We start from the raw sequence: 12,792 nt of genomic DNA, 5'->3' as shown, positions 1-12,792 counted from the left end.
TCAGGAAAATTGGCAGAGTTACAACAGAAAGATGTAGAAATAAAACGAATATATCAGAAAGCATCTACGGAAGAGGAATCTGAGAGTATACCAGAGTGTTATTATTGTAAAAATGATGTCTTGATGAGAAAGTGGAGACCTGTACATATGCAGGCGGATGGAAAGTGGGCAGAAATTCATCAAGTAGTATTGTGGGTCGGGTATAGAAAGGAGGTGTTGCGAGTTGCACATGAGGTACCAGTGGGAGGTCATTTGGGAATAAGGAAAACTCAAGCTAAAATCCAGAAACACTTTTATTGGCTTGGACTATACAAAGATGTAGATAAATTTTGTCAATCATGTCACACATGTCAAATGATAGGGAAACCTCAAGCAGTGATAAAACCAGTGCCCTTAATACCCATTCCAACATTTGAGGAACCTTTTACAAGGGTCCTAATCGATTATGTAGGACCGCTTCCTAAAACAAAAAGTGGGAATTAATATCTTTTGACTATAATGGATGTGTCTACTAGGTTTCCAGAGGCCATTCCAGTACGTAATATTACAGCTAAAAGGATTGTGGAGGAGTTACTTAAATTCTTTACTAGATATGGACTACCCACAGAAATTCAATCAGATCAAGGATCAAATTTTACTTCAAAGTTATTCAAAGAAATTATGGATAGTTTAGGAATAAAACAATTTAAATCAACTGGGGACCATCCAGATTCGCAGGGAGCGTTAGAAAGGTGGCATCAGACATTAAAGACAATGTTGAGGGCGTATTGTCAAGGTTATCCAGAGGATTGAGACAAAGGAATCCCATTCGTATTGTTTGCAATTACGGATGCACCTAATGAGTCGACCAAATTTAGTCCTTTTGAACTAATTTTTGGTCATGAGGTACGACGACCACTTAAATTGATTCAGGAAAAATTGGTGGGTGCGAAATCGGAAATTACACTGTTGGATTACGTGTCAAATTTTAGGGAGCGATTAAATAGAGCAGGTGAATTGGCGAGACAACATTTGAAAGTTGCACAAAATGTGATGAAACGGGTAGCGGACAAGAAATCTAAAGTTCGTAGGAATGTCAAGGACAGCATAAAAGCTGCAGAAAAAGCCTACAAAATGGCGAGAATTAGTGGAAAGCCAGAGGATTTAAAAGCGAGCAGAGGACAACTAAAAAAGCAGTAAGGGGGGGGCGAAGATGAAGTATGAGTGCAAGCTAGCTAATAATATAAAGATAGGAAGAGTTTTTTTCAATATATAAAAGGTAAGAGAGAGGCAAAAATAGACATTGGACCACTGGAAAATGTGGCTGTAGAAGTAATAATAGGAAACAAAGAAATGGCAGATGAACTGAATAGTTACTTTGGTACAGTCTTCACGGTGGAAGACACCAGTGGGATGCTAGAGCTCCAGGAGAACCAGGGGGCAGAGGCGAGTGCAGTGACCATTACTAAGGAGAAGGTTCTGGGAAAACTGAAAGGTCTGAAGGTGGATAAGTCACCTGGACCGGGTGGACTACACCCCAGGGACCTAAAAGATATAGCTGAGGAAATTGTGGAGGCATTGGTGATGATCTTTCAGGAATCACTGGAGGCAGGAAGGGTTCCAGAGGATTGGAAAGTGGCTAATGTAACACCAGTGTTTAAGAAGGGAGGCAGAAGATGGGAAATTATAGGCCGGTTAGCCTGACGTCGGTCATTGGTAAGATTTTGGAGTCTGTTATTAAAGAAGAGATCGCGAAGTACTTCGAAGTGCATTGTAAAATAGGACTGAATCAGCATGGCTTTGTCAAAGAGAGGTCGTGTCTGACAAATCTGTTAGAGTTCTTTGAGGAGGTAACCAGGAAGTTAGACAAAGGAGAACCAGTGGACGTGATTTATTTTGATTTCCAGAAGGCCTTTGACAAGGTGCCGCATAGGAGACTGTTAAATAAGTTAAAAGCCCATGGTGTTAAGGGTAAGATCCTGGCATGGATAGTCGATTGGCTGACTGGCAGAAGGCTGAGAGTGGGGATAAAGGGACCTTTTTCAAAATGGCAGCTGGTGACTAGTGGTGTGCCTCAGGGGTCTGTGCTGGGATCACAACTTTTCACAATATACATTAATGATTTGGAAGAAGGAACTGAAGGCACTGTTGCTAAGTTTGCAGATGATACAAAGATCTATAGATGGACAGGTAGTATTGAGGAAGCAAGGGGGCTGCAGAAGGACTTGGACAAGCTAGGAGAGTGGGCAATGAAGTGGCAAATGAAATACAATGTGGAAAACCGTGAGGTTATGCACTTTGGAAGGGGGAATTTTGGCACAGACTATTTTCTAAATGGGGAAATGCTTTGATAATCAGGAGCACAAAGGGACTTGGGAGTCCTTGTTCATGATTCTTTTAAGGTTAATGTGCAGGTTCAGTTGGCAGTTAAGAAGGCAAATGCAATGTTAACATTCATGTCAAGAGGGCTGGAATATCAGACCAGGGATGTACTTCTGAGGCTGTATAAGGCTCTGGTCAGACCCCATTTGGAGTATTGTGAGCAGTTTTGGGCCCCGTATCTAAGGAGGGATATGCTGGCCTTGGAAAAGGTCCAGAGGAGGTTCACAAGAATGATCCCTGGAATGAAGAACTTGTCATATGAGGAACAGTTGAGGACTCTGGGTCTGTACTCGTTGGAGTTTAGAAGGATGAGGGGGGATCTTATTGAAACTTACAGGATACTGCAAGGCCTGGATAGAGTGGACGTGGAGAGGATGTTTCCACTTGTAGGAAAAACAAGAACCAGAGGACACCATCTCAGATTAAAGAGACAATCCTTTAAAACAGAGATGAGGAGGAATTTCTTCAGCCAGAGGGTGGTGAATCTGTGAAACTCTGCCGCAGAAGGCTGTGGAGGCCAAATCACTGAGTGTCTTTAAGACAAAGATAGATAGGTTCCTGATTAGTAAGGGGATCAAGGGTTATGGGGAGAAGGAAGGAGAATAGGGATGAGAAAATATCAGCCATGATTGAATGGCGGAGCAAACTCGATGGGCCGGGTGGCCTAATTCTGCTCCTATGTCTTATGGTCTTATTATGGATGGGACTTCAACATCCAGGGATATTCAGTATTTACGAAGGACAGACAAAAAAGAAAAGGCGGTGGGGGTGCTTTGCTGGTTAAACAGGAAATCAACACAACACAGTGAGGAAGGATTTAGCTCCGATGATGTAGAAGGCTGTATGGGTAGAGCTGAGAAACACCATTGGCAAAAAATGTATGTAGACCAGTCGTGGTGATGTTGGGAATGGCATTAAACAGGAAATTAGAGTTGTATGAGATAATGGAACGTCTGTAATTATGAGTGGCTTTAATCTGCATATAGATTGGGCAAATTAGTAACAGTATTACAGGAGGAATTCATGGGGTACATACAGGATTATTTTCTAGGCCAAAATATTGAGGAACTAACTGGAGAACGTTATCCTAGACTGGGTATTTGTGTAATGAGAAAGGAATAATTAGCAATCTAGTTGTACGAGGCGCCTTTGGAAGTGTGACCATGAGATGATAGAATTCGTCATGAAGATACAGAGTGATAGAATTGATTCGAGACTAGGGTCCTGAATCTTAATACGATGGTATGAGGTGCGACTTGGCTGTGTGGATTGGGGAATGTTACTTAAAGGGATAATGGTGAATAGGCAGTGACAAACATTTAAAGAGAGCATGGGTGATTTGCAACCATTGTTCATTCCTCTTTGTTGCAAACATTGTTCATTCCTCTTTGTTGCAAACATTAAACAGGTAAGGTGCCAAACATCACTTACAATTGAAATTAGAGATAGTATTATCTCCAAGAAAAGGCATACAAATTGGCCAGGAAAAAAAAAGATTGGGAACAGTTTACAATGAAGTAAAGGGGGGTGGAAGTGGCACGGTGGTGCAGTGGTTATCACTGCTGCATCACGGTGCCGAGGATCCGGATTGGATCCCAGCCCCAGGTCACTGTCCGTGTGGAGTTTGCACATTCTCCCCGTGTCTGCGTGGGTCTCACCCCCGCAACCCAAAGGTGTGCAGGGTATGTGGATTGGCCACGCTAAATTGCCCTTAATTGGAAACATTTTTTTTTAAGAATTCAGTAAAGGAGGACAAAGGGATTAAGAAGGGGAAAATAAAGTATGAGTGTAAGCTTGCAGAGAACATGAAAACTTTCGATAGGTATGTGAAGAGAAAATGATTGGTGAAGACAAGTGTCGGTCCCTTACAGTCAGAAACAGAGGAATTTATAAAGGGGAACTAAGAAATAGCTGACCAGCTAAATACATATTTTGGTATGTCTTCACAAAGGAGGACACAAATAATGTACCAGAAATGTTGGGGAACACAGCGTTTCGTGAAAGAGGAACAAACTGAAGGAAATCAGTATTAGTAACAAAATGGTGTTGGGGAAATTGATGGGATTGAAGGCTGATAAATCCCCAGGACCTGATAATCTATATCCCAGATACTTAAGGATGTGGCCCTAGAAATAGTTGATGCATTGGTGGTCATCTTCCAAGATTCTATAGATTCTGGAACAGTTCTTACAGAATGGAAGTGGTAGCCAATGCAACCCACTATGTAAAAGGGAGCTGGAGAGAAACCAGGGAGTTATAGAACAATAAGCCTGACATCGGTATTGGGAAAGTGCTGGAGTGCATTCTAAAAGATTTAGTAGCAGAGCATTAGGGAATCATTGACAGGATCGGACAGAGACAGCTTGGATTTACAAAAGGAAAATCATGCTTGACAAATCTACTGGGATTTCTTTGAGGATGTAATTGGTAGAGTTTACGAGGGGGGACCAGTAGTAGTTTATTTGGACTTTCAGAAGGCTTTCAGCGAAGTCCCACATAAGAGATTAGTGTGTAAAATTAAAGTGCATGGGATGGGGGATAGTGTATTGAGATGGATTGAAAACTGGTTGGCAGACTGGAAACAGAAAATAGGAATAAATAGGTCTTTTTCCAAATGATAGGCAGTGACGAGTCAGTATCGCAGGGATCGGTGCTGGTACCCCAGCTATTCAAAATATATATTAATTATTTAGATAAGGAAACTAAATGTATTATCTCTAAATTTGTAGATGACACAAAACTGGGTGGGAGGGTGATCTGTGAGGAGGATGCTGAGATGCTTCAGTGTGATTTGGACAAGTTGAGTGAATACAAATGCATGGCAGATGCAGTGTAATGTGGACAAATGAGAGGTTACCCACTTCGGTAGCAAAAACAGGAGGCCAGCTTATTATCTGAATGGCTATAGATTGAGAAAGGGGAATGTGCAACGAGACCGGAGTGACCTTGTACACCAGTCGCTGACAGTGAGCATGGAGGTGCAGCAGATGATAAGGAAGGCAAATGGTATGTTGGCCTACACTGTGAGAGGATTTGAGTACAGGAGCAGAGATGTCTTGCTGTAATTATATAGCGTCTTGGTGAGACCACACCTGGAATATGGTGTGCAGTTTTGGTCTCCTTATCTGAGGAAGGATGTTCTTGATATAGAGGGAGTGCAGTAAATGTTTACCAGACCGATCTCTGGGATGGCGGGACTGACATTTGAGGAGATTAGTCAGTTGGCATATTCCCTGGAGTTTAGAAGAATGAGGGGGGATTTCACAGAAACCTATAAAATTCTAACAGAACTAGACTAGATAGATGGAGGAAGGTTGTTCCCGATGGTGGAGAAGTCCAGAGCCAGTGGTCACAGTCTAAGGGTATGGGGTAAACCATTTAGGACTGAGATGAGGAGGAAACTCTTCACCTAGAGAATGTTGAGTTTGTGGAATTTGCTACTACAGAAAACGGTTGAGGCCACAACATTGGGTGGAATTCTCAGGTCATTGCGATTCTCTTTTCCCGCTCACAGCACACCCCCACCCATGGGTTCCCCGGCTGCATGGGGTGGCTTCAATGCAAAATCCCATTGACAAGTGACGGGAGGATAGAATCCTGCCACCAGCGAACAGTGCGCCACGGAGAAACACTCGGCTGGGGGACCGGAGAAACCAGCCCAATTATTGTATGTTTTCAAGAATGACTTAGACATAGCTCTTGAATCTAATAGGATCAAAGGATATGGGGGGAAACTGAGAACAGGTTACTGCATTGAATTATCAGCCTTAATCATAATGAATGACAGAGAAGGCTCAATGGGCCGAATGGCCTATTCCTCTTATTTACAATGTTTCTATGTTTTCTATGTTTCTGTCTGAACCAACGACTTCAAGGGACATGTCATGCAGTTCCGAATGATTTACCTTTAATTTCCCTCCGCAGATGTAAAAAGTGATACTCAACTTCAACACCGGAAAGCAGTAAATCAAAACTAACAAATTTGCACAGGAATGCATGCTGAAACAGTAGAACAGGCGCCGGCTGGAATATGCCGACTAGAGGCTTTTCACAGTAACTTCATTTGAAGGCTTCTTGTGACAATAAGCGATTTTCATTTCATTTCAGTAAGAGGGTGGGATTTTCTGGCCGCTCCTGCCACTGGGATCTTCCGGTCCCACTGATGATGACACCCCGCCAAGGGTTCCCTGACAGAGTGGGGTGTAATCAATGTGAATCCCCGTTGACAGCAGCGGAATCGGAAGATCGTGTCGCTGGCCAATGGCGAATTCTGCCCAATACCTGTTACCCTCCAAAATAAAAAAACTGGTATCGTTAAAAGGTGACCACCAAGCTGCCAGACTGTCATCAAAACCCAACTGGTTCACAAATTACTTTAAGGAAGGAAACATGTCACAGTTACCCAGTCTGATCTAGATATTCCTTCAGTTGCATGCCAATGGGGTTGATTATTCATTGCCTCCTTGCTTTGCATGCCGATTCTTTGTATTAAACCACTGCAAAAAGAAAAAGAAGAATCCCGCTGATCAGATCACTCGCCTGTCACCCAGGCACCAGATTCAGACTTGGCAATGGCACACCACCCTCGTTAACCTTGCAAAGACTTCCATGTAACATCCGCAGACTTGTGCGAAAGTTGATCTATCCCACCAACTAGTCAAACGACAGCCTGACTTAGTCACACTGGCAAAATCAGAGCCAATTAATTAACTAAAAAATGCATGCTGCTAAGGTGTTAGTCGAGGCAGTAATCTAACAAAATAATATAAAATGAAAACAGAAAAACTGCTAGTAATGTAAGGTCTGCCAGAATCTGTAAGGAGAAAAGCAGATTAGAGAATCAATTTGGACCCATCATCAGAATGGTTAAGTGAAAATTAAATGATGCCTTCTGCATTCAACCAGAATCACAAATTGGTCCATTTAAGTGAGAGAGTTTTCATGATTATTATGTCTTACTGGGTGAAGAATATTGATTCCAGATACGGCAAAGAAAAATTAGAGCCATGTTCAGTTGCTTGTTAAACCAGTGTTTGTTTTTCTAGATTCGGAGAGGCTGTGAATGGGAATCTTGTGATTGGAACGTTGTCCTGGCCATCCCCATGGGTCATTGTGATTGGTTCATTTTTCTCCACGTGTGGCGCTGGTCTTCAGAGTTTGACAGGTGCCCCTCGTCTTCTGCAGGCTATCTCCCGTGACGGGATTGTACCTTTCCTACGGGTATGTTTTTGCTCCTTTAATTGTTCTCATCAAGGGAAAAGGATGCCAGTGTAGGAGGATGCAAAGCAGTGACTGGATAAAATGTGTGAAAATTGTATTTCATTCAGGTCGAAGCTTGTAAACCAGGTTATCCCCCCACTATGAGATAAATTGGAAAATCACTGAGGTTGATTCGCCATTCAGTATTAACTATGGAGCCTTGTGCAAATTGACATAAAGTCACAGTTTGAAAATCTACGGGGAACATGTTGGAAGCGTAGCAAGGCTGATTTAGTTAATCTTTAGTTCCAAGAAGATGTGCTGACAATTGACAGTACCTCAGTACTAAAACTTAAGCAGCACTGTTTCTGATTCAACATCTTATCAAGGAAGTGGTGTCAACCCAGCAGATATAATCCCTCCACACCAGTCCCTGAATGTAAAAACAGTGATACATAGCTGACAGAAATAAAACCAGGGTTGACTTTTCCTTTTGATTTTAACTCCCTCAACTCATTAGTACACTTGGGCTTGTGAATTCATCTGATTATAAAATACTTGCTTATGATTTAGCTACTCATAACAGTAATTAGCACTACTGCCATACAGTGCCAGAAACCCGGGTTTAGTGGTGACCTTGGGTGACTGTCTGTCGGGAGATTGCACGTTCTCGGAGATTACACTACCTCCCCTTACCTGTGTGAGTTTCCTTCAGCTCCCAGGTGTGTAGGTTAGGTGAATTGGCCATGCTATGTTGCCCCTTAGTGTCCAAAGGTTAGGTGGGGTTACAGGGATAGGGTGGGGCCTGACCCTGGGTAGGGTGCTATTTTGGAAGGTTGGTGCAGACACGATAAGCCGAATGGCCTCCTTCTGCACTGTAGGGATTCTATGATCTTCTATGATCTATGAGGCAGGAGAGTGAGCCTGGATGGAGAGCTCTTTCGCAGGGTCGGTGCAAACACGATGGGCCAAATGGCCTCCTTCTGCACTGTAGAGATTCCATGATTCCTCCCATAGAGCGAGTCACAAGCATAAACAAAATCGTCCAGCAGCAAATCACTTAATGCAGCAGCATTCCTTATCTTCTGTGCCTCAAGGCAAATGGAAGAGATGGGGAAAAAAAGTAGGAATAACTAGATTAAGATGATTTGGCAAATATATTGATCTGTGCAACATGTGCATCCCAGAGGGAGAAAAATCCAGTCACGTACTACATGACAGAGGATCCCAAATATCTCCAGTGGTGTCTTCCTGGGCAAATAATAACATCAGTGAGCATATGCAATGGGATCGCTGTGGTCTTCGGAAACAGCAATTAGATATGACAAGGGTACCAGCTATAGCCTTTATGCATCCTTTCTTACACTGATGTGGTGCTGAATTGCCAATGTGTTCTCACTCTCTTTCTGGCTATACCTCATCAAAATTTTATATCTCTGAATTGAAGGGACAGATTCTCTTGAACTGTTGCTAATCTTCTGCTCTCTAAGCCTTGAGCATTCTGTGGCATATTTTGTACATACTGTTGTGTAATGCAATGGATTGCTATGATGTAACCTGACACTTGTCTGCACAGAAAAAGCCATCGGTTTCCATTGAGAACAGAATCCTCGAAATTCTAAGACTTTTATATTTTAAAGAGCCGACTAATTTCTTCCTAGAATTAGCAAAAATGCAGAAATGCACACTTTTTTTGACCAGTGCAGTCGTGTAGAAAGTGTTGGGCATAGAATAGTCTTCTCCTCATGGTCCATAAGGGCAGTAAACAATTCGAAAGACATGTCTTTCCAGGCACCTTCTGTTTTTGCTGTGGTTTGGGGTCTGGTGGGGAACTCACCACATCTTCTTGCCCACACCGCTGTGTTAAAATTGCACATGGTTCCCAATAACATCATCAGGACCCAACACGCATATGTAAAAATGGATCCCAACAGCTTTGGGCGATTGCCCTTGCCACCCGCTTAATTTATCAAGTTAAAAATTAGCTCCCAGCAGCTCAACTGTGGGTAAGTAACTGTGATGATTTTAACTGCCCACACACTTGCTTTGTGCCCAATAGGTAGATTTGAAGCATCCCCCTTTGTGTCAGACGAGTGAAATTCAACACATATTGATGTTAATTTTTAATTTGTGCGATCGTTTAAAGTGGGTGATACCAAACCGCCAGCCTGTTTCATTTCTGTTGTAAATGGGAGAATTGTCAAACAGACAGCTAATTTGCTATCAGTCATTTTACACTATCTTGGTCCTTGCGATTATTGGATATTTTTAATTTTACTGCTGTCTTAATCGCTCTGTCCTCTAATCTAATTTCTGGTCCCCGGTTCCCCCTCCTCACCAAAATAATTTAAACCCTCCCCAACTGTACCAGTTAACCTCACAGTGAGAGCCCTTCGGGTCCAACCTGTCCACCTGTAGAGGTGCCCAGAACCGGTGCCCAGCCTTTATGTACCACCTTTCCAAACACGCATGCACCCGGTGCCATCTTCCTGTTTCTATATTCACTAGCACTGGGTATAACCCTGAGATTACTACCTTTGAGACTCTGCTTATAGGACCTCAACACCTATTCGTTGGTTTCAATATGGACCATGATTTCCAGATGTTCCATTTCTCCGTGCAGAATGCCCTAATCTAAATTTGTGCATCTAATACAAATGTACTTTTAAAAGCATTTACAAATTGACAATCCTACGACAGAAATGAAGTCAATAAGAATTGTCCAGTTTTTATTCCCCAAAAAGGAATCTTCTCTTACTGCATTATCCCCAATAAGGTTATCTGCATTTGAATGTCGTGCTACTTTTAAAGTCGTCACCAATTGTGAATGTGCATCATTTTTCTCTCTGGTGCTGACGTTGTCTTTGCCTAGATCTTCGGTCATGGAAAAGCAAATGGTGAACCTACCTGGGCCCTGCTACTAACAGCATGTATCTGCGAAACCGGCATCCTCATTGCCTCATTGGATGAGGTGGCCCCCATTCTGTCTATGTACGTACACCATTTGGAATATTACTGACTTGGAAAAGAGAAGGTAGATTTCACCAACCTGTGTCTTTAGAATGGAACTCCACACAAGTTGGAAATCATAGAATCATTACAGCACAGTAGGAGGCCATTCGGCCCATCTTGTCCATGCCAGTCCTAAGACACCCAGGTGCCCTTTCAAATTCCCCCTTCTGCACTCGATCCTTAGCCCTGTAGTTAGAGTACTTCAGGTGCAGATCCAGGTACCTTTTAAAAGAGTTTAGGGTCTCTGTCTCCACCACCAACTCGGGCAGTGAGTTCCAGACTCCCACTACTCTCTGCGTAAAAAAATAATTTCCTCATGTCCCCTTTACACCTTCTGCCACTTATCTTGACTCTATGTCCCCTGGTTCTAGAATTCATGGTGCATTGGTAATCAATCCACTGCATCATCTGACCAAAAAATCTACATTTCTCAATCAAACTTTGGAGGCAAAGATACAGAATGCATGGATAAGTAAAGACCATTTGTTCCATCAAGCCTGTTCTATGCAGGGTGGTGCAACTTTACACACCATTGGCCTATTCCTCCATCATATATGGGGCAGGATTCTCCATTTGGGAACTTCTCCCGCCGGAACTGAATTGCACCTGATTTGCACTCAAGCTGCAAGCACAAATCAGGAAGTGAGTCCCAATCCTTAGCCATGCACATTTATGCAAGCCGAGGATTACAAGGGTTTGGGAATCCCGCTATCTGGCCGCCATTTTGAGTAGACGGCCCTATAGCGAGGCCTTCCTTGCCCCCCACAATGCAATTCAGCCTCCTTGGGATTTTCTGAGTCACCTCCCGCCCCTCCATCCCACAATGCAAATCTGTGCACCCCACCCCCACTAGGCCCTCCCCCACCACCTCACCCACCAGAGACCCTCCCCATAGACCCCTGGAAGGGTGGAGTGGCCCTCCAATGGACTTTGGGGACAACGTCATTAGAAGGTTACCCCTTTAGCCCACCGTGAGGTCCACCGCATCAGGGCCACAATTGTCAAGACCTGCAGCATCATCATCAAACCCGCAGATAAAGGAGGGGCGACGGTCATACTGAACAGAACGGACTACTGCAAAGAAGTATACCAACAACTCAACAACCAGGAACACTACAGACAGTTACCCGCAGATCCGACCAAGGAACACATCAGCCAACTCAACAGACTGATCAAGACCTTGGATCCAGGGACGAAATTCTCCGGTATCGGCGCGATGTCCGCCGACCGGCGCCAAAAATGGCACAAATCAGTCGGGCATCGCGCCGCCCCAAAGGTGCGGAATCCTCCGCATCTTGGGGGGCCGAGCCCTAACGTTGAGGGGCTAGGCCCGCGCCGGACTGATTTCCGCCCCGCCAGCTGGCGGAAAAGGCCTTTGGTGCCCCGCCAGCTGGCGGAATTGATATTGCCGGGCAGCGCATGCGCGGGAGCGTTAGCGGCCGCTCACGGCATCCCCGCGCATGCGCTGTGGAGGGAGTCTCTTCCCCCTCCACCATGGTGGAGACCGTGGCGAAGGCGGAAGGAAAAGAGTGCCCCCACGGCACAGGCCCGCCCGCAGATCAGTGGGCCCCGATCGCGGGCCAGGCCACTGTGGGGCCACCCCCTGGGGCCAGATCGCCCCGCGCCCCCCCCCCCAGGACCCCGGAGCCCGCCACCTTGTCCCGCTGGTAAGAGGGGTGGTTTAATCCACGCCTGCGGGACAAGCATCCTAGCAGCAGGACTTCGGCCCATCCGGGCCGGAGAATCGCTGGGGGGGTAGGCCCGCCAACCGGTGCGGCGCGATTCCCGCCCCTGCCGAATCTCCGGTGCCGGAGAATTCGGCAACCGGCGGGGGCGGGATTCACGCCAGCCCCCGGTGATTCTCCGACCCGGCGGGGGGTCGGAGAATCTCGCCCCAGATCTTCAGAGCACCCTACAAGCTCTCATCTAACGTACTCCCCGCATTGGAGATCTCTACTGCCTCCCGAAAATACACAAGGCTAACACACCAGGCCGTCCTATCGTTTCAGGCAATGGAATACTGTGTGAGAACCTCTCTGGCTACATCGATGGCATCTTGAAACCCATCGTACAAGGTACGCCCAGCTTCTGTCACGACACGACGGACGTCCTACAGAAACTCAGCACCCATGGACCAGTTGAACAAGGAACATTCCTCGTTACAATAGACGTCTCGGCACTCTACACCAGCATCCCCCATGATGGCGGCATTGCTGCAAC

General features: G+C 45.0%; 1 protein-coding gene across 2 annotated transcripts in view; it reads left to right on the top strand.

The window, feature by feature from the left end:
• Nucleotides 1-12,792, top strand: part of LOC140428305 (solute carrier family 12 member 5-like) — a 1,013,162-nt gene that overhangs the window by 889,152 nt on the left and 111,218 nt on the right. For both annotated transcript variants that reach the window (XM_072514639.1, XM_072514638.1), the window contains exons 12-13: nt 7,407-7,581; nt 10,433-10,551. In XM_072514639.1, coding sequence (XP_072370740.1) covers nt 7,407-7,581; nt 10,433-10,551 — 294 coding nt within the window. The remainder of the gene's footprint in view (nt 1-7,406; nt 7,582-10,432; nt 10,552-12,792) is intronic.

This window comes from Scyliorhinus torazame, chromosome 8, assembly GCF_047496885.1.
Source record: "Scyliorhinus torazame isolate Kashiwa2021f chromosome 8, sScyTor2.1, whole genome shotgun sequence".
Lineage (NCBI taxonomy): Eukaryota > Metazoa > Chordata > Chondrichthyes > Carcharhiniformes > Scyliorhinidae > Scyliorhinus > Scyliorhinus torazame.
This window is presented reverse-complemented; position numbering and strand designations above follow the sequence as displayed.